The sequence below is a fragment of the Saccoglossus kowalevskii genome, chromosome 21 (genome assembly GCF_978046115.1).
Source record: "Saccoglossus kowalevskii chromosome 21, keSacKowa6.1, whole genome shotgun sequence".
In the NCBI taxonomy this organism is placed as follows: Eukaryota; Metazoa; Hemichordata; class Enteropneusta; family Harrimaniidae; genus Saccoglossus; species Saccoglossus kowalevskii.
Genome location: NC_140661.1, coordinates 18,517,491 through 18,540,506, shown reverse-complemented (window position 1 = coordinate 18,540,506; position 23,016 = coordinate 18,517,491). Strand labels below are relative to the sequence as shown.

The window sequence follows — 23,016 nt, the reverse complement described above, 5'->3', positions numbered from 1 at the left end:
ATTTCCTCAAAAACTATGTATAGACGTCTACCTTAAAAATGTATACTCGTATGTTTTACAATGTGCTTAATTTTCATCATTGCAACACTAATTCGATTACAAAATCAGATGTTTTATAATTTAACACACAGTGTGTACTACCATAGCTGGCAGAGTATACTATTGTTAGCACGGTTTAGCCGTTCTTTACATCTGTCGTTATTTTTATACTCAGAGCAGGAATGTTAAGCTACATATGATGTAAATTTCAACCAAGCAAACAGAGAAATAAAATTGAATAAACAAACTCTACACGCAAACAAAAAAATGATTGGATTGAGTGAATACATTCCAGGCTTTTTTTACTATTGGGGAAGATAGTTCATATTGTAGAGAGATACAATAGTTTGAATTACATTGTTTTATTTAATTAATATATTTGCACATTTCCCATATTTTAATCACGTTTCTTGCATTTTATGTGTTGCAACTTCATTGTACTAACATCAGTATTCCAATAGACGATGAACAGAGCCTATACTCCTTTTTGGATGTAAAGCAGAATAGTGATTGGTTCAACTAAAGCCTATATTCTTTGTTGGATGTAAACAGATTAGTGATTGGTTCAGCTAGAGTTGGCCCCGAAACAACATAACGACATTGGGGAATGAATGCTGGGACGTTGACACTACGAGTTCGTCATGGATACAAGGGTGTTCATCGAATGGATTGTTGTTGCTCTGGTTGCCGCTTTGTCGACCTGTGCCACCGAGAGAACGCTGGAAATGGTCCATGTGGTAAGTTATGTTTACGTGGACGCTGATGAATCGATATCCGCTGTATAATATAGTTGTGTAAATTACTCTTAAAAAATGTAATGTGTCGTCGCTATACTACTGACAGTAGGTCACGTGTGACACCAAGCATGAAAGTCCGGTGATTGTCGTGTAGGAATATTTAAAATATTTAAAAATAAGACAATTCACATCAATTGTAAAAATTAATGGACATTTTCAATTTATGATATGCCCTTGATTCAGGTGGCTGTTGTAAAATTGTCAGATCCTTGACGCTGGTCATACAAGTTGACATCAGAAATCATTTCACACTGGCCAACTCTGCTTTGCAAACTGACGCAAAGAATTTAAGAAAGAATATCGTTTACATGCCTTTTTGTCATACATTTGTAAAATGTTACAGCTGATTTCCAAGCGTGTTTTTTTAATTACCTCATTATTTTTACATACACTGTAACAGTGTGTATATAACGACCACCCACGTGACTTTATTCGAAGTGCTTTTTATAGACCGGTGTGGTCTTTATACTTCGGTTGGATATTTCTTTATGAATTGTAAAACTCATACATTTTACATATTTGTCCAGAAAATAATGCGTTTGCAGTGTTTTTTTAGTTGAAAAATATTGCTGAAAGGGTGGTCACGTACGGCAGGTAGGCTTTATACACAAGACTACCTAAAAATGGTCGCTATAGTTATTTATTATACAGGATTGACTGGACAAGAATAATGCCAAATATTTCGCATAGCAAACTGTCAATTCTGTGATTGTAAATAAATTATAGAAGCTTACTTATTTGCAGTGGTTTGAAATAGTCATCCAACTTTGCGCACGTGTAGGATACACCCCTACCTGCGACTATAATAAGGGCACTATTAATAAGTATTCAGAAATCGCGTGGAGGTCCATCCCCAAATAAGGACATTATACAGTTTTCGATCAGTGTTTTGACATTTTTTTTTTTAAATAAAGTAAACAGTAAACATTTACGTTGATTAATTATGTTTTTTTTTATTTTTAGATTTACCGTCATGGCAATCGAGCTCCGATGTCCAACTATCCAACTGACTCAAGGTCTCCCGATACATGGCCACTCGGATTGGGTCAGCTCACCAATGTAATTAACAATATCATATCATGTATGTGTGTATATTTCGTGGAGGGGGGGGGGTATTCACTGCGCACCAATGTGGTTATCACTTGTATTTGCCGTTATTATTATCGTGAAATCTATGGATCTCCGTATGTTCACGATTGTTACACAGTATTCACAATACATTTGTAATATTGTATTTTAAAGGAGTCTTATTGGATGGTGCGTAAGACACATTTTGATGTGTTATTATGTGAAAGTTAACCGCAACAACATTGGTCACCCTAAAAATAAAACTAGTTAATTGCTTTTAAATGATTACTGAAAAGTTGAAGAAGTCTAAATCCAAATAAGTACATGATATGGAACTCGCAATAGAGCGGTCGAATCACACAGCCTCCTGAATTAAACTGTAATATCAATATCAAGGGGCCCAGTCGTTGTATCGCGTGGTAGTTCGATATATTGTATGGTTATTTGTTCAACTGTGCGGTAAGTCGTCACGGTATCGTGGTAAGTTATTGTATTGTGTGGTAAGTTGTTGTACCATGTGGTATAATAGTGTATGTTTTGGGAAAGTCTGTGTTTTATTCAATAAGTTTACGAAAACAAAGAATATGTGGATGATTTTAAGTTCAAATTTAAGTTTATGTATATAAGCCATGGTATCATATGGCAGGTCATTGTATTGTGTTGTAAGCTGTTATATTGACCAGTCATTGTGTTATGTACGAGGGGCGTTCAATAAGTAATGCCCCTGACCCATAGCCAGGAGATTAATGAAACTTGGCACAGTTATTAGTCTTTTTCTACATAGGAACAATCCAGAGTTATGCATATCTCCCATTGTTTGATGTAGTCTGGACACCGTTTTTGTAGAACACCTAAGGTTGGTCCTCCAACCACGTCGTAACTTCAGAAATCAAGGCTGCATCATCTGGGAAACGCTTTCCTTTGAAAAACAACTTCATGGCTTGGAAGAGATGAAAGTCAGAGGGTGCTGGAGACTAAGGGGGATGGCGGAGGATTTCATAGCCACAAGCCCGTGCTTCTGAGTTGTGGACTGAAGCGTTGTCCTGCAAAGGGAGGATACCTTTGCTGATCTTGCCCCGCCTCTTGATTTTGATAGTTTCTCTTAATTTCATCAAAAGTGAAGCGTAATAGGCTCCTGTAACTGTGGTACCTTTTGCCAGGAAATCTGTTATCACTTCTCCGTCCTGGTCCCAGAAGACTGTGAGCATGAACTTGCCAGCGGAGGGCTGCACCCTTGCCTCACAATCAGCTGGCACACACGTGATAATAAAATAAATACGATATTTACTTTATAGTCTAGGATCATTTGTAATTTCGTGTATTTTTTTTGGTAAAAAGCAAAAACTCACCATAATTTGAATGAAGATATCATAAGCATTAATAAAAATCCGGGTGTCATTTTTTGTTCACTTCCTAAGGGTCTAAAATCCAAGATGGCGTCCAAAATGGCCGCCGTTTAGCAATAATTGAATATATTCGCTCATACACATGTTATAACTACAAACAAAGTGTCTAGTGATATATGTTTTTTGACATGAGGAAAGCAATGAAATATTTAGGCTAAAGTTATGATTTACATGCCTAAGGTCAAGATGGCTTCCATTCTGAAATGAACAAAATAGCTGTTTGATTAAACTAATGTATTGCTCACATGGCATGCATTGCATGATAAAGTCAAAAAAACAAATCTACACAATTATTGTAACACAACGTTAGTCATTGTTAAGTTATTGTATAAATGAAAAAAATGTCACAAAGTCACATATACAGCAGTGCAAGTGTAGATTTAGCAATAGACATCAATCAACTTCACACTCCTCATTTATCCTTGGTTAGCCACATACTTCTGTACAGGGGATATTGTTTTTGTGACAACTACACCTTCCTTCACACCCACGTTTGCATCTGCACTTTATTAGGTGCAGTACTGCCTCAGGGGCTGGTGGATTCTTACATCGAACAGGAGGGAAGTGTCTTGAACCTGCGTCAAGCGTCCAACCAAATGCAGTAGGTGCTGGGAGGCTTGAGTGATTTTCAATAGCTTTCTTTCAAATCATGGCTATGTAGTGCCCGTGACAAATATGCAATTCCAGTGAACCTGAAGATGGTGGTTTTCTCCTTCGGCTGCACGATTTGAGTAGAGGAACCAGCGAAGCTCATTTACTTTTGTGTTGATTTTTATCGATACAGCACACAAATGAAGGGTTCCAGTTGGGAGCATGCATCAGGGGGCATTTCCTAGCATTGATAGTGAAACCAAGATTTGATCATCACAAGACATGAATGCCTTGAAGCACCAGTCTTTGGTTCAGTATTAAATGATGCAGTATTGAAACCTTATCATAGGCTAGCAGAAGTGACCCATTTGCAGCAAATAATGATCGTGGTATCGTGGTTCCAATGCACTCCTTATCTGGTCTACTTCTGGAGATAATGATGAAGTGTTACAAGAGTCCTCGCTCTTCCTTGATCTTGACCATCTTATCCCCTACTCTGATTTTTGTTGATGCATTAGCACTTTTGTATCTTCCAAGTTTTCTTTTAGTCATTTTGTCCCACACAGAAAGTTTTCCTTCTGTCAGGCGTTCTGTGACAAAACCTTCAGACATCTGTTGAGCAATGTGATCATGGCAAATGATGCTGTTGGAAGCAGTTTCATTCATAACTTCCTTGGTGAGCAGGTGGTAAATTTTATCCTCATTAGATGATTCAAATGGATTTTCATGTTGATGAAATATAGTACTGAGTCTACTGGCGTATTGTGTGACACGAGAGAGCTTTCCGGCTGTGAGTTCATGATGCTGTGTTATTTTCTCATTGTTGTCATTTGACAGTTCAGTTGCAATGAGAAAATATTTGTCCAGTGATTTTTCATTTTGCGTTTCATTTTCCTACTATCCCACCAACAACTTTGAGTTCACGATTCTCTTGTTCGATCCCATGGTCTGGACCTATAGATGTGAATCCAGCAATGCCTTTGGTGACACTGAAGTTGCCTTTTCACAAATACTGCCCATATTTCGGGATGATTTTTTTCCGTGTCTTGTATTGTAAATAATATGTATATAATAATAATAATAATAATGTTTATAATAATAATGTTTATATGGTCGTGGGCAAAGTAGTACTTTATGAGTGTCTCGCTGCCTGGTTTCTCGAACTGCTTCATGTAGTTGCTGATGAATCGCTGAATCTTGTTTGCACTGCCTGCAGATTGTTTTATGATTTCGAAGATTTCCTTAGATTCAAACATTTCAACTGTTTTTGTAACAGCATCGCTGAGGTTATGTCTGCTTCCTGGTCCCAGATTGAGGTCTTTTAGATATGCTTCTCTCAAATGAGTGGAGGTTTCTTTCAAGAAGACTTCTTCCTCGGGCTTAAGTTGGAAGGAATTTCGGAAGTATAAGCTATACAAAGCAAGCAAGGTTACTGTATGAGATTCCAATGCCGGATATATGTGTTTTCCGTTGAGGATCGGTGTTACTGTTGTTGGGGAGTATAGTCCAGCGTCGACCCATGCTTGGTCAATACGACTTCCTTCCACATATTTACCCAGGGCAGATAGTGCCCAGAAGATGATCTGTAGCTCACCAGGCTGAAATAGGAACTGCTTCTTTATGTCTGCAAGCTCCATCCACAACTTCATGGCCATGTCGTATTGCTGAAGATCAAGAGTCACGACTGTGATAGATTCTGGTTACATGGCATGAGTGGCGATAGCACATGCTCTTATCAGCCCTGTATAGAGGGTGCTATACTCAGTTGGAAGTAAGCGTATCAGTGGCGGCATAAGAGCAATGTTTGTTTTTGGACCAGAAAGAGACAACAAAGAGTTGAAAGCCCCCATGTTCCTAAGGGGTTTTACCTCTACATCAATTATTTTGAAGTCCAAGCAACCACTAATCCAAGCAAGATCCTTCTCATTGTCCACATCTGTGCTAGATCTCCCAGAACTCAATGTGAAAACACACTTTTTGCTTGTTGGCATGGGTTTTGTCACATGGTAAGATTTCAACTGCACCCTGAAGCATTTGAGAGCGTGGTGAACGGTCAATGCCAATTGGTGTTGTTGAGGACTTACCAGATGCAGTCTGATATACTGCAATGGCAGTGCCATGCAGTGTATTCATGCCAGAAGGTGTGGATTCAAGAAAATCTATATTGTCCAGGGCAAACCAAACAACTGCATCATCAAAAACCAATGCAGATGTTTTTTATATTGTGAACTATTAGCTCATTTTTAATTTTTTTAGGAAAATTCAATTTAAAAATACAACATGTAATGATACAACATACAACAATACAAGCCAGTAGGCTGGTTGGCCATCCGCTCCACTCAAAAACAAGCAATATGTTTTTGGCTGTTTCCATTGTGTGACATAAACGTGAAGCTAACGTCGGTTTATAACTAAATGGGCCCGTATATGAAGTTCGCAAACATCATTCAGTCTTTAGAAGTCACTTAGTTTATTACTAGCACCACAGTCACTCTACTAGTAGAGTAGTACTAGTAGAGTGACTGTGCTAGGACGTATTCTGCTGTTACATTCTATTATTTCCAACCGTTTTGCGACGGAATAGCATCGCCAGGCGATGGAGGCGGGGCTCTTTGGCAACGACCGCAAACGTATCGTGTCCAGCCATTGGTTGGCCACATAGAGGTCAAAATACGCGTTCTATTTTTACGCGTTAAATTTGGCTCTTCCGTTTCATCCCCTCCAGAATGTTCTACTTTCGCAGCCTAATTGCAGGTTTTTCGAAAAACTTCGAAAAAACACAAGAATTAGTAGAAATGTTCCTGTTTTGGGCGGATTATTGATAGAGAATAATGTCTTTGTTACAAAAATGCTGAAAAACCGTGAGTTTTTGCCTTAGTTATATTTTTATTGGCGAAAAACTGCGAACTCGGCAAATTTGGTTGCACAACTTCCCTTATCATATACACCCAGCGACACCGGTGCCAGCTGACTGTGAACAAAACTGGTAGGAGGTAATACATTTGGGGCGAAAGTATTCAAAAATTAGTTTTTGGATGTTGCAATGGCAGTGGTGAGCCAGGATTTTTTTCCAATTAGTGACGGCACGACCTACCTGTGAAGTAAGAACAAAATCAGCTGAGCCGAAAAAATCACAGAGGAGTTAAAAGCTATCCAAAAATCAGTTTTTTGGCTGTTGCTGTGGCAACGGTGGGTCAAACATGTTTTTCAGATTTTTCCTAATAACTAGGGTGACCTACCTGCCAAGTTTGAAAGAAATCGGCCAAGCCAAAAAAATCACAGAAGAAATCATACGTGAAAACACTGGTAATCACACACACACACACACAAAACGACAAAAGTGATTATAAGGGCAATCCTAGCGGAACGGATCGCCAACAATATTTAAATTTTGATACTATGCAGTATAGTACGCGCTTACATGTTTGGAACTGCGCTTGCTCGGGTCACTGCTTCAAAATATCCGCGTAGATGGATTTGTCCTTTTTGCTCTGGTGTTTCGATTTTCACAGGATTTGACCCGTTTTAGTTCGAATAAAGGTAATATAAGTTGATCGATAGTTTCTACCGATATCATGCTTGAGTTTTGTGAAGCGGATCGAAATATAATTTCGAAAATCGTGTTTTTTGGGGAAATTTCGAAGTCATGGTGTCAACGCTTTCCTACCTTGTGTTATTATATGAGTGACTAACTATGCCGATCCTACTTTAGATCCTTTTTATTAGTCTCCGTGCGTCCGTGCGTCCGTGTGTCCGTGCGTCCGTCCGGAGTTATATCTCAGAATCCCTTGGACCGATTCCGTTCATTCTTTGCATGTGCCTAGTACCTTATGTGGGACATATGCACATGCAGTGGTTTAGCGATTCGATTCAAAATGGCCGACTGGCAGCCATCTTGTTTTTTGAAAATGTTGTATTTTGGACATGCTTTGTCAGTTGTCATTCAAACTTGGTACATAGATTATACATGTTATGATACATGTCCATGACGATTTATTTCGCAATTGGATCAAAGATGGTCGACTGTCAGGCATCTTGTTTTTGTTTTTTTATGCGATATCTTGGACGTGCTCTGTCAGTTTTCATTCAAATTTGGCACATACATGTACTTTATACATGTTAGGATGCATGTCCATGACAATTTGTTTCAAAATCTGGTCAAGGATGGCCGATTGACAGCCATCTGACTTTTTGGCCTTACTACTATATTTCCACAATTTATGTACCATTTTCATTCGTGTTTGGCACATACATCATACATATCAGTGTGTTTCATAATCAGATCAAAGATGGCTGAATAACGGCTGTTTTTATTTTGGCCATATTACTATCACACGAAACACGTGTTTTGATGTAAATAAACAATCTGTTGTATATGCCACTTAGAACTCAAGTTTCAAGGACACGCTCGTGACAACCCGTCCACTTTAATATGACGAACACAAAGAGAACTTAACGGGGACTGTGTTATTTTCAATGACTTGTTATCCAAGAAACGTTCCGAGCGCCTGTGGCGCTGACTGACTGTGCCTTGCCTTCTTAGGAGGTGGTGAGTCCAAGTGCTTCCACTGCATTGACTGGGCTTGGTCTCTGGATCATATTGATGGACCCAAGTTTCATCCTGTGTAATCAGTCTTTTGCAGAAAAACGATTTATATTCTTGGCACATCTCCAAATTCATCCGCGAGCAGTCAACGCGTTCTTGCTTCTGGAAAGGTGTGAGCAACCTGGGAATCCATCTGGCAGACACCTTATGCATATGCAAATGGTCATGAATGATAGTTTCCACAGACCCTGTACTAATCTTGACCTCTTGGGCTATTTGGCTAACAGTAATGCGTCGATCTTCCATAATGACTGCCTCAACTTGACGGACAGATGCCTCATCAATGGCAGAAGAGGGACGACCAGGTCTGGGACCTGTTTTCACAGACTTCCGGCCATGTTTGAATTCACGATGCCAGCGTTTTACAACATCATATGATGGAGCATCATCACCATAAGTTTCTTTCATTTCATCAAAAGTCGCCTTTGCTGTGCGTCCTTTCAAATACAGACACTCAACTGGCTCCTTTTCACACCTGACTCAGTTCAAACATCTATAAATAATAATAATAATGTTTATTCAACCTTTGTATCGGCAGCATGAAAACAGTAATACATATCTTTAAATTACATTTATCATTTCTTTTCTATATTGCCATAAATCAGTTACATATTTCCTAATTAAAGCTGATGAGGTATTTCCCACGTTTTCATTTATATTCCATAGCCTGAGCGTATCACCAAAATAGAAATTGAACCTATAATTCAACCCCCCTGAAAGAAAACTATTCATTAGTGATGAAGATTCAACATTGTTTCTCCGTGAGGTTTCTAATGCTAAATAAAATTCCTTTCTAATATGATTAGATGACGTACAAAGATAAAGAAAGTGGTAAATGTCTTCTTTGCCCTGATTGCAGACTCCACAAATTCCATTACCCCTGTAATTTTTCGATCCCATTTTGTTACCTTCAAGATCTAAAGAGTTTGATCTAGTTTTAAAGACAAGGGAGATACCATGATGATCATAAGGATTCATTATGTAATTTTCTTTTTTAGTGTTTCTTTTAATCCAACAGTAGTGTTTTAATGATTTCATCTTCTCTATTTTTTTGTAAACATGTTTATTTCATTTTCTTTACTGATTTTGATAAAACTTCTTATCCATTTTGGATTTTGGGTTATTTCATTTCCATAGATATGATCCATGCCATTAGTCACTAGAATGTTTTCTACATATTTAGGCCAATTCCAAGTCAGTTTAACTAATCATAAACCACAATTAGTTCAGAGCTGTTTTTGCAACATAACCCATAGAGATGTAAATCATTACACATGCAAAATTTCATTTAGATCAGACAACTGGAACTTATTGAACGCCCCTCGTAGTTGGTCGCTGTATTGAGTGGTAAGTTCGATGTGTTGTGTGGTAAGTTCGATGTACTGTGTGGTACGTTCGATGTATTGTGTGGTAAGTTCGATGTATTGTGTGGTAAGTTCGATGTATTGTGTGGTAAGTTCGATGTATTGTAAGTTCGATGTATTGTGTGGTAAGTTCGATGTATTGTGTGGTAAGTTCGATGTATTGCAAGTTCGATGTATTGTGTGGTAAGTTCGATGTATTGTGTGGTAAGTTCGATGTATTGTGTGGTAAGTTCGATGTATTGTGTGGTAAGTTCGATGTATTGTGTGGTAAATTCGATGTAAGGTGTGGTAAGTTCGATGTATTGTATGGTAAGTTCGATGTATTGTGTGGTAAGTTCAATGTATTGTGTGGTAAGTTCGATGTATTGTGTGGTAAGTTCGATGTATTGTGTGTTTATTAAGTTTTAATCGTGATGTCGATTGTTCACCGTAGGTGGGCTTTGAGGTGGGGCACATACCTGGTTGATTGGATTAAGCGATAACAATTATTTTAGTTCTCTCTGTTGTCATACATCACCCCTGACGAATGCACGAAAAAATTGTTTTACACTTTCTCTCATTCGTGTAATACGTTTTGCTTGAGCAAGAAAAAAAATGCATATTCTGGTAATATTTATACAGCATTACGTGGTAAAAATGATTTGTACATACCAACAAAAAATGGCATAACTTTCACAACCAATGGCTACGCACACTTATATTTAACAAACTCGGGAGAGCTAGAGAAATTATAGCAACAAAAAGTGAGAGATAGAAATAAATAAGCGTTATATATTCCAAGCGGTGGTCGGGTGGCATGTATATTTCAGTGCAATAATGTAAGTGATTTCAAGTTTCGTAACGAATGTGTGCACGCCTTTCCCCACTTGTAGCATCCGCCACTTTAGTATTATGTTAATGTCACACTCAAATAGTCCCTGCTGGAATCGTTTGACCAACCTCAAAGTAATATATATTTATACCTTGATAATCTTTGAATTAATATAATACTTGCTTCAAATCACATTTTCAGCCTTGCTAATTTAGTGTTTGTATTTCAAAATACTAAGTATCTGTATGTATACTCAAGCTTTAACATCCGGGAGCTCTATGTTGTTTGCCCAGCCTTCCCTTTTTAAATAACTCGTTTCGCTTCGGCCTAATCCAGACTTTTTACATTCCTTTGTTTATTTGTTGTTGTTTTCTCAATAAAATAAAATGTTGTGGGAGTGGAAATGGTGAAAGTCGGGTTACCGCACAAAAAATCCCGACATTCGCGGTTATTTGGCTTTCGTCATTTTACGCTCCCACAACATTTTATTTTATTGAGAAAACAACAACAAATAAACAAGGGACTGTATGCAAGTCTAGATGTAATAATACTAAATGATGTACCACAAATATTTGAATATACTTTTCATTTAGATTGGCAAATTGCAGCAATATCACCTTGGTGAATGGTTACGTAAGAGATACGGTGATATTCTTATAAATACAACATACAACCCAAAGGAGATCTATGCGCGTAGTAGCGATATAGACAGAACACTGATGTCAGCACAGTGCAACCTGGCTGGCCTCTTTCCTCCAAAGGAAAACGAAATATGGTTTCCGAATAATATGTTGACATGGCAACCAATACCAATACACACAACAATGGTAACGACGGATTCTGTAAGTTAGTCATTTCAAATTTATTTGATTTTATTTTGGTTAGTTCTGATATCACTGGATATAACATATGTTGGTTTAGATATCACTTGATATAACATATGTTGATTCTGATATTACTGGATATAACATATGTTGATTCTGATATCACTTGATATAACATATGTTGATTCTGATATCACTGGATATAACATATGTTGATTCTGATATCACTGGATACAACATATGTTGATTCTGATATCACTTGATATAACATATGTTGGTTCTGATATCACTGGATATAACATATGTTGGTTCTGATATCACTGGATATAACATATGTTGGTTCTGATATCACTGGATTTAACATATGTTGGTTCTGATATCACTTGATATAACATATGTTGATTCTGATATCACTTGATATAACATATGTTGATTCTGATATCACTGGATTTAACATATGTTGATTTTGATATCACTGGATATAACATATGTTGGTTCTGATATCACTGGATTTAACATATGTTGATTTTGATATCACTGGATATAACATATGTTGGTTTAGATATCACTTGATATAACATGTTGATTCTGATATCACTGGATATAACATATGTTGGTTCTGATATCACTGGATATAACATATGTTGGTTCTGATATCACTGGATTTAACATATGTTGATTCTGATATCACTGGGTATAACATATGTTGGTTCTGATATCACTGGATATAACATATGTTGATTCTGATATCACTGGATATAACATATGTTGGTTCTGATATCACGGGATATAACATATGTTGATTCTGATATCACTTGATATAACATATGTTGATTCTGATATCACTGGATATAACATATGTTGGTTCTGATATCACTGGATATAACATATGTTGGTTCTGATATCACTTGATATAACATATGTTGGTTCTAATATCACTGGATATAACATATGTTGGTTCTGATATCACTGGATATAACATATGTTGGTTCTGATATCACTGGATTTAACATATGTTGATTTTGATATCACTGGATATAACATATGTTGGTTTAGATATCACTTGATATAACATGTTGGTTTAGATATCACTTGATATAACATATGTTGATTCTGATATCACTGGATATAACATATGTTGGTTCTGATATCACTGGATATAACATATGTTGGTTCTGATATCACTGGATTTAACATATGTTGATTCTGATATCACTGGGTATAACATATGTTGGTTCTGATATCACTGGATATAACATATGTTGATTCTGATATCACTGGATATAACATATGTTGGTTCTGATATCACGGGATATAACATATGTTGATTCTGATATCACTTGATATAACATATGTTGATTCTGATATCACTGGATATAACATATGTTGGTTCTGATATCACTGGATTTAACATATGTTGATTCTGATATCACTGGATATAACATATGTTGGTTCTGATATCACTGGATATAACATATGTTGATTCTGATATCACTGGATAAAACATATGTTGGTTCTGATATCACGGGATATAACATATGTTGGTTCTGATATCACTAGATATAACAAATGTTGATTCTGATATCACTGGATATAGCATATGTTGGTTCTGATATCACTGGATATAACATATGTTGGTTCTGATATCACTTAAAATAGCACAGCATACTTATGTTGTCTTTAAGCCTTAGTGTAACTCACCCTGTTCATGTCATGACTTCACTTTTACCTTTTGCTTTCATTGTGTTTTTTCCTTGCAGCTTATAGGATTTCCTCCATGTCCAAAGTATGCTGCACTGTTAAACGAAGTAAAGAAGAGTGATGTTGTTAGGCAGTACGAACAAACAAACAAGGCAGGTATTCATGGCATTAGCAGGCAACATGGGCTTTAAAGGGGCGGTCAACCCTGTATCACGGTGTCGATGACTGTACCCAGAAACTGAGTGTCATATTGAAAAACTATTTGTGCATGTATATGCACCGGCCAAGTCATTGACGGTGCGAATAGCTAATAAACGTTTTTGAGTGTGTTATTGAAAGGGTGGAGTCTATTTTTAATCTCTGAAGTTGTCAATTTAAAGTGCGGCGGTCGTCGCGCAGCGCGTGTTCGAATTTCATATAAACAAACAATGTATTTTACACGCGTTGTATACGTCGCTATGAGTCTCACATCGAACAGGACGCGGCACGACGACTGCCTCCCTTTAACGCATGTTTTTGTTTTTGTTGTTGTTGTTGTTGTTGTTTTCAATGAGGAACTTATGATGAGCTTCAGAACACCCTCCCTGGGACCTCTCTCAGTCCCTTGATTCTTCCTATATAAATATAACTGTCAATAATTGAATGAAATAAGATGGTAATATGCCATCTCAAATAGTAAAATTGTATTCTCACTTTGCAAATCTGTGATGTACCATTCCTCGAGAAATGGAAAAGGGAATGAAAATTTAACTTTAGAATATAAATAAATTAACCTAGATTTGTAAACAATATACACGCACTGTGTTGGAGGCTTTGTTCTCAGTGCATGAACGTTTTTCTAGGGGAAGAAAATGGCATGATGATCTGGCATGATATCAATACCTAATATATTTATTTGTATTTTAGCAAAAAAGTTTTTTTTTTTTTTTTTTTTTTTACAAATTTTGGATTTTTACCTTGTTCTGGTAGTAGTGTTTTACATATTTAAAAGTTGGAATTTTAAGCGCCAAACAAAACATTAATTATTCATTAATTATTTTCGATGTATGTAAACATTATTTATTCTTTCCAGGCAAAGAGATTATCTCTCTCCATAAGTAAGATGAAACCATGGTTGTACTGCCATGCACATGACTTTCATGTACATTGTACACGTACATTTAAAGGGCGGTGGTCGTCGCCCTGCGCATGTGCGACATTTGTGTTGATAGACATTGATTTTCCCACAATCCAATATGCTCTTCTAATGAAAAATCACAAGTATGAAGTTTGACCTGGGCACGACTTGCACTAATTACCGCCGGCGACTCCTTCTATACCTTTCAATCGGTAACAAAATTACCTAATCAAAGCTTGGTAATATCTCAGTTTGTACTCGTTGAACTGCGCAATAGTCAAAGTCGCCATCTTTGTTTATATGAGTATACCATTTATCTCGCGCATGCGTGGCGCGACGACTGCCGCCCTTTAATTTAGCGGGAATAGCCTGAATTCCATGTATACTAACACCACTGTCATGACTTTTCCACTTTAAAGCGCAAAATAATATTATTTATACTTATAAATATTATATCACTGTGGAAAGAATGCATTCGATATCACTGATGACAAATAGTTTTCTTTTATTAAAAGGATTTTCTAGACTTTGTCAGAAATAAATCTGGCTTAGAGGATACTACATCCCTATTCGACCTAGTTACAGTTGCTTCTTCCACTTACTTCGAGGTAAGAAATAAACATGATCACTAATGATCAAACATCCGGGTATTTTCGATATTGCTACGAAACGGAAGAAGATGATATAGAATAGAAGAAAAAAATGCATCTCAGTTAGCTCAATTATTTGATTCGTTTGGAAACGTTATTTCTGACACAAAATAATCAGTGAAATAATCCGGAAAATAGCGGTAATAATTTAAACCTTTCTAGCAAGATCAGGTAAGAGGTCCTTTTGATGTGTGTGTCGTACATGTTTCTGTACGCGTCACTACTTAGATTAACATAGTATTTATAATATCGTGTATTCGGTGTATTTCTGTTTTTCCCTGTGTATTTAGACCTATTTAAATGTCTGCATGTGCTTGTGTTCGACGGGGATCAGGCTGAGGTTAAATTGGAATTGTTAATCATGGAATGATGACCACATGATGACGAAATGCACTCGATTTATATGCAGCAATAGGATTTGCAGTTTTCAATATACCAACGAATTCAAGACTGAAATATGAATATATTGTGTGATTCAGTATTAGAAACTGTCGCTTGAAACAAATATAGATAAATGATTTTACAACCATTTCATAGTCTGGATTTGTATGCATCCTTTACGTTTGAGCATTCGTACCCAATTCAAACGTAACCACCTAACTACTAATTTATTTGTGTTCGTAGAAAGTTGGAAACAAACAACTTCCAGAGTGGATAAATAGCACTATTTTCGATAAGCTAACGGATTTACATAATTTTGAAATGGAAGTGAGGGATGGGCCTGATAGCGTCGAAATGAAACGACTCGGTAAAGGTATGAAGTATAATTCACACTACTCATTCTAGTGTCATGAATTTGTTTTCGCGTATCTGTTGGTCGACTTAATTAGCTGATTATTAGCTGAATTGCTGTGTTATGTCTGTCATCGTTCAGGCCTATTTGAAGTTTTGGACGGAACTTGGCTCAGTGATTTGGAACTAATTACCAGATAACCGCCGCTTTTTAGACTACTCATTCTGACAGTTTATATCCATAGTTATTAATGTAGTGAACGATTAATCAAAAGATATGACGTATTCAGTACTTAGTGTGATTGGCTTTATGATTGAAGGTTACGCCCTAGAGTCTTTTTACTGCTTTGTAATTGGTTAGAGTTTTGAAAATGAATAAAGAGAGTTTGAGTTGGTATTGGGGAGCACAGCACGATAGACGCAGAAGAGAGAGTGCAGTCCTGGGCAGTCCGAGAGAGTCCAGGGGCGAGCCTTGAGGCAGTCCAGTCTTGGGCGAGTCTTGGTTCAGCCTTGTGAGAGTCTTGGGGACTTTCCCCAGGGCGCTGTGTCTTATAGAGTACTCCACAGATCGACTAAGACGAGAGCTGAAACGTATTTCGTTGTGTGTGTCTTATTTGACTGTAAAGTTAAAGTGACTTTCCCGATCCCGTACCTCAAGGGGACGAGATAGAGAGACGAGACGAGATTCCCCCCTGACACGTGTAGAGACCCCGAGAGAGAAGAATTTACCCGTGATACTAGCCCCAGCCCCTCAGCGACGGGACTTTGTACTAGCATATGAAATCTACAGCATGTTCCACCGCAATCTGATTGAAATCTGATGTATTGTACGGCGTGAATTTAATTTAATTTTATATATTTTATTTTTACTATATATTTATATTATTTTCTATTTTTATTATTATGTACATCTTATTTTGTATTACTTTAACTATCGCCACCTTGTGGGCTTTCGCGATGACCAAAACTAAATAATAAAATAAAGTAAAAAAAAGATGTATGATAAAAATAAATTATTATACACATATTTAAAAAGAAAAGAAAAAAAAAAGGCCCGTGACACATAATATTAACCCACTTGAAGCACATGTACGCAATTCCGACATCATCCGTCAAACGCCAAAAAGTACGTTCGTAATATTCATATGCGATTATTTTGGATGCAATTTTATAAAAACCCTATCTATTTAAAACCGCATTTGAACATAAACTTATCTGACAAGAAATTATGAAAATTGCTATAATTCCCAAGTAAATCAGTTGTTATTGTTAAATAATTGTTTATATAATGTTTGATAAGAAGGTGTTGTGTTTAAAGCGGGAGGGTCGTCATCTGCGCACGCGCGGGAATTGAGTCCCAAGCGATGATAACAACACACGCTAAAAAAACGCAAAGGCTCACGAGTAGACGCTTGTTTGCAAACAATGACACGCTATGGTCATCTGACGCATGCGCAGGTGACCATTCCCCACTTTAATTTTCTATTTTATGTACAGCAATAATTTTGATTGTAAATACCAGAACTATTGCATCTGTACAATAAATATCAACGTATGCCCATATAACACACATATACATTGATTGGATTATGCTTTTCGTTGATATAAAATGAAATATGGATAAAATAATATACTAGTACATAAATCTGTCACGTTGGGTACGATCTATGTCATTTGGGAAATGTTTTATCTATAATATTCACAATAATATTGAAACGTTTTAATTGCAGGCGTTTTACTAAACGAGATTGCTGAGAACATGATTGCTAAAGCCTACTCACCCGAGAATAAAACGTACAAAATGTATACGTATGTAGGAGTAAGTGCGCCCTCTAACACTTCTATTTACATAATTGTTATACGTTGGAAAAAACTGAAGAAATAGTATAAAGGCAACAATTTTCAATAAGATTTTATTTCATTACTTTGATGATATTCTCTGGGTTATTAAATTCACAGATTTACCTCTAAGACAATGCGTTCGATTTAATTTAGCGAATTAACCAAGGACACTAAAAAATATATGTATTTTCTAGTGTCTTTGATTGTATTTATCGGAAATAGTATTGCCGGTAAAAACCCAGTGAATACACTTAAGGCATGCATTCACTTTATAAAAATGAGTTCGGATACAGATATTTACGAAAGTCTGTTATGTCGGTGATGTTGTTTTACGTGCTAGGTTAGGTTAAGTTGCCCAGATTCTGACAAATAATGGTACTTCTAGTGTTCATCGACAATCGCCCAGATATCTACCACATGTTAGCACTTCTTTTACAACGTCAATCATTAATTTCACGTTACGCATGGTATATACAGCCGATTGGGCCTAACATTTGTTTCCGGTCAGCGCACATGTCAGTTCAAAAGGAGCCTCTTAAGACTCCATTTTCTTGTTTCCACCCTTAAATACTGTCTCGCCCCCAAAATACGTTCAGTGCACCACATTCACGAACAAAATATTTTTCTTATCTTCGTCGTATATAAATCCCACAAAAAATTATATCAAGGAGAGGACGTCGACATTAATATTTAATTATATCTTATGGTTATTTTGAGCTGAACTTGACTATAGGGGCGTGTCAATTTAGTTGTTTAGCGGTTTGCTAACATTCAATTTTTCAGGCAGACTCGGTGATATCCCGTCTCCTTAATGCTATAGGTGTGTTCAATAACTTAGTACCGCCTCCAGCTTCCTGTGTTATGATTGAATTATATAAGAAATCGCACCGTAAAAGGTAAGAATGAAATATTCTAATAATAAATCTCGTGGTTCTCGCGATAGAAACGAGACCTCGGCGGCCATTTGCTCTTTTCGGTGACAAGTCATTCTGTTGTCATAACGGGTAAAGGAGACTGCCGTCTTGTTCGTAGATAGTCTTGTTGCTAAAATATTCACTCATTCAAATATGTGTTATAACCAGTGCAGACTTGTACTTGATTTGAAATGCAATATGGCCATGTGTAGTGGAAATGGTTGAACGAGCCGGAAATTCTCTCAAATCAAAACCCGATTTGTTGATGTTCTATCACCAAGACTCTATCAATCGAAGATATCCTCAGCTTACCTTCATTTTATCGTTCTAATTAAAAATGTTTTTTTTTTTTCGCTTTACAAACAAACTAGAAAATCAGATATAGAATTTTACGATTTTGATATGTATGCCAGTGTCTCATTATAGTTCAATTTGTTATTTAGAATCTTTATTTTTGAGTTGTTCTAAGCCCGAATGTAAGATGATATCAGGTCTGTTCACGTGGTGACCATCGTGATTTAAAGGGTGATGGTCGTCGCGCCGCGTCCTGTTCGATATGGGACTCATAGCGACCTATACAACGCACGTAAAATTTTACATTGTTTATTTACATGAAATTCGAACACGCGCTGCGCGAAGACCACCGCGCTTTAACTATTTGTATATTGTTTATTTGTCTGCGTGTATTTGTAATTATCTTGTTTTAGAAGTTACACGGTCGATATATACTACCGCAACGATTCATCGGTGGACCCCTTCGTGCTTACAATACCAGGATGTAAAACACACTGCCCTCTAGAAATGTTTTTAGAATTAACATCCGACGCAAGGATTACAGAGGAAAGATGGTTTGAGGAATGTGGCGGCGGTAAACGCGACTTTCAATCCTACTCACATGGAGCAAGCCTACATTTGAATAAAGGGGACAGTTTTGACTATTAGGAATAATAATTTATTAGATACACCGGTCAGTAAAAGATTTAATAATTATTGTGTATTGGTAAAATATAATATATTAACTAATATATTATATTTGCAATGTATTAAGGACATTAAAAACTGATATGTAATTCAGACATTGTCTAAACGTTACTAAGCATGCTACTTTAACAACCTATATATCATCTGAAAGCTTATAATTTTTATTAGTTACGTCATACGATTCAACGTCTTCTGAACCATGGTCATTTGGGTGGCATGATCGGGCTAGATTGCTGCATGGTGTTACCTTCTACCACTCCATAGAACATAGTACTAAAATACATTGCTTATTTACATGAAATTCGAACACGTCGACTACCGCGCTTTAAATCGTTAGAAATACGAAAAAGGTTCGTTTGTTTGTTTTGTCACCCTAACAATAATTTCTGGCAGGTGTGACGCTATAACTTCGGGCTGCATCGAGACTGTTTTCAACACTTTATATATATATCGGAAGATGCGCTATTGAGAAGTTTTTGCGATACACGCAGATTGTGAGGGGCGTGAATGGTGTCCTCAAACTCGACTTAGTGCACTTATATGCAACAACATGTATACAACAACAATTTAAAGCGGGGGAGTCGTCACCTGCGCATGCGTCAGGAAGCCATGGCGTGTCATTGTTTACAAACAAGCGTCTACCCATGAGCCTTTGCGTTTTTAGCGTGTGTTGTTATCATCGCTTGAGACTCAATTCCCGCGCGTGCGCAGGTGACAACCCTCCTGCTTTAACTAATCGCATACCTGCAACATCGATATCATACTCGAAATCTGTAATCGAACAGAGTTGGTTAACTCCCATTTTGTATTCTCTAAGAACACGATGCCCAGCATTCTTCATTTGATCATCTTTTTAAGTTCTGTGTTACTACACAGTCCCTCAACATGGAGGGATTGTGGTTACTGCTAATAGCAATTAAAGCGTAGGGGTCGTCTCCTGCGCACGCGCGGGAATTGAGTCCCAAGGAACGATGACAACACATGCTAAAAACGCAAAGGCTCATGGGTAGACGCTTGTTTGTAAACAATTACACGCTATGGCCATCTGACGCATGCGCAGGCGACGACCCCGCTTTAACATCCACTCTACGTTGTTAAACCAATGATTTTTCACTTGTCTAGGTCATTGAATTTCTTGCCCTGACAACAACTTTTACCATGGTAGCACGACAATTTTGTGCATGCGTGTTGCATAGTTTTCTTTCCGGAGCATGCTTAGTCGTTACAGATCTAGAAGACATTTATACATGTATTGGCCGTTGGTGGTGGTGTTTGGTCATCGTAATCAGAAAGATTCAATAGTATTGTCAACAGTTTACTTGTGAAATACCGAAATCTAGATTCCTTATAAAAGTTTAAGTATATCGAAGTACAGAAATGAAAAAAGTACTATCGGCGCAACAAAGTAACGGTAGGTTTCTATTGGCCGATTGAATAGAATTGGAACGTTTTTAATTGGCATCGTTGCGTAGTGTGCTTGTTGATTGGCCGGTTTGATTCAACTCCATTTAAATTTACAAATATTTATAAAGATCAAGGAATGCCTTTGTTGTGCCGAGAGTAATGTCATGGAGACATACTAACGTCGGTTGCGCCTTGAAGCGGCCAATGCTGCTTTCGATATGCTTAACTTGGTTAGCATTCGTTTTGGTATATTCTTTGAAGGGATATTTCCATTTATCGAGGCAAAGATCGAACTTTTTTTTTTTAGAAATTGTACTCCATATATGTCTGTTATTATCATGCTTATAGTGATTAATGAATTGTTTTCCAAACTAGATTCCCCGGTCGATTACATATATTTTTCTAGCATTACAAATTATGGACGACAGAAGTAAAATTAAAGGGTGGCAGTCGTCGCGCTGTGCATGCGCGACATTTGTGTTGATAAACATTTGTTTTCCCACAATCCAATGCGCCATTCCAATTAAAATCATAAGTATGAGGTTTGACCTGGGCGCGACTTGCGCTAATTACCACCGGTCACTCCTTCGATACCTTCCAAACACCTAAAAAATACCTAATTAAAACTTGGTAACGCCTCAGTTTGTACTCGTTGATCTGCGCATGTCAAAATAGCCATCTTTGTTTATATGAGACCAACATATATCGCGCGTGCGTGGCGCGACGACTACCGCCCTTTAATCTAATCTATCTATTTTTAGTATAGAAACAATCTTGTAATTCATTTGTACTTGATAAAACCAAATGCTCGTAAGAGTGTGGGCTTCTGACACGGGAGATCGAATTGACTAAATACATCGCTGTAAATAGCTGTTGTTCAAAATACTAGTATAGACAGAATGTAGACGTCCAGATAGAAATGAAACCCCGCTCTTGTCCCAACTTTAAATGACTTATGACCTATACTCACTTCGTCATCAATGGCCCGTTCAAGCCCGTGTTTTTAATTTTTATGAACCTCATTCAAATTTTATGCAACTTACCAAACTGCTTTAATTACGTCCAACTCGTATAACGGAATTTCTAATCAATTTGTTCACTACTTCTTTTGACTTTTATGAACGCGCTCAATTTTCAAAACAACAACTTTCCAAACAAATTGATCAACGTTTTTGAACTTTACATGTCGCTTTTAATAACAAACGGCCAACTTTCCCGACTATCCAAGTTTCTTGCAACTTTTCGTGAACATTTGCGACTTTACAGTTTACATTTACTGTGCGCCAGACAAAATATTATCTACATTACGTTGAACTTATTCGAAATTTACGTATATCTGGCTTATGTGCGTAACGAACCTCAACAGAATTTGACATTCGCAGGCATTAAAATATATGTAAGTGACTTATGACCTAAACCCACCTCGTCATCAATGGCTCGAAAATAGAACATTTTAGCGCGTTTTCTACTCATTTTTTCGACGGCGTTTAACCACGTGTTTTGACTTTTTACGGACCTCGTTCAAATTTCCACAACGCAACCAATTTCGAATCAAATCGTTTTGAATTTTGCACGCTTCTTTCAACAACATTACAATTACGGCCAGTTAGTAGTAAAAATAAACTTTAGCGATTTTTCGAATCATTTGTTGACCTTTCGCCTACTCAATCAAATCGTTCAATTGTTTTTCATGCGGCTTTTAACAACTTATAATTTCCACTAAATCCTGTGACGAAAGTCGACAATAATAAACTTTAGCGAGTTTTCTATTGAGTTTTACTACGTCTTTCATCTTTTTTATGAAAATCGACCAACTGTTCAAGCAACACCACTAACTATCCAATCTGCGCAACTTCACACGCTGATTTTAGTAACTTACGGCCACATTTTTTCTACTATGCAAACACCGTTATTCGAGATTCATCGCAAATTTATTGACATTTGGAGCAACTTTTTGTGAACATTATCGACATTACATTGTGTGTGACAAGCGGCTGACAAGCCTCAAAGTGAAAGTCTGTACTGAACGACTCCAATGTCTTTATTGGATATGAACCATCACTGAAAATTACTTTTTAGTCCCCGTTCGGACGGAGTCCGAAAACGGGGACTTATGTGTTGCCCTGTGTGCGTCCGTGCGTCCGTCCGTGCGTCCGTCCGTCCGTGATC

At 37.2% G+C, this 23,016-nt stretch overlaps 1 protein-coding gene across 1 annotated transcript; it reads left to right on the top strand.

Moving 5' to 3' along the window:
• Nucleotides 1-616: 616 nt before the first annotated feature.
• Nucleotides 617-22,620, top strand: LOC102803571 (lysosomal acid phosphatase-like). The gene is made up of 9 exons (XM_006815112.3): nt 617-776; nt 1,800-1,895; nt 11,276-11,524; nt 13,267-13,359; nt 14,840-14,932; nt 15,599-15,728; nt 17,437-17,525; nt 18,332-18,444; nt 19,170-22,620. Exons 1-9 carry the CDS (start codon nt 681-683, stop codon nt 19,402-19,404), a joined length of 1,194 nt encoding a protein of 397 aa, XP_006815175.3. The 5' UTR covers nt 617-680; the 3' UTR covers nt 19,405-22,620.
• The last annotated feature ends 396 nt before the right edge of the window (nt 22,621-23,016 follow it).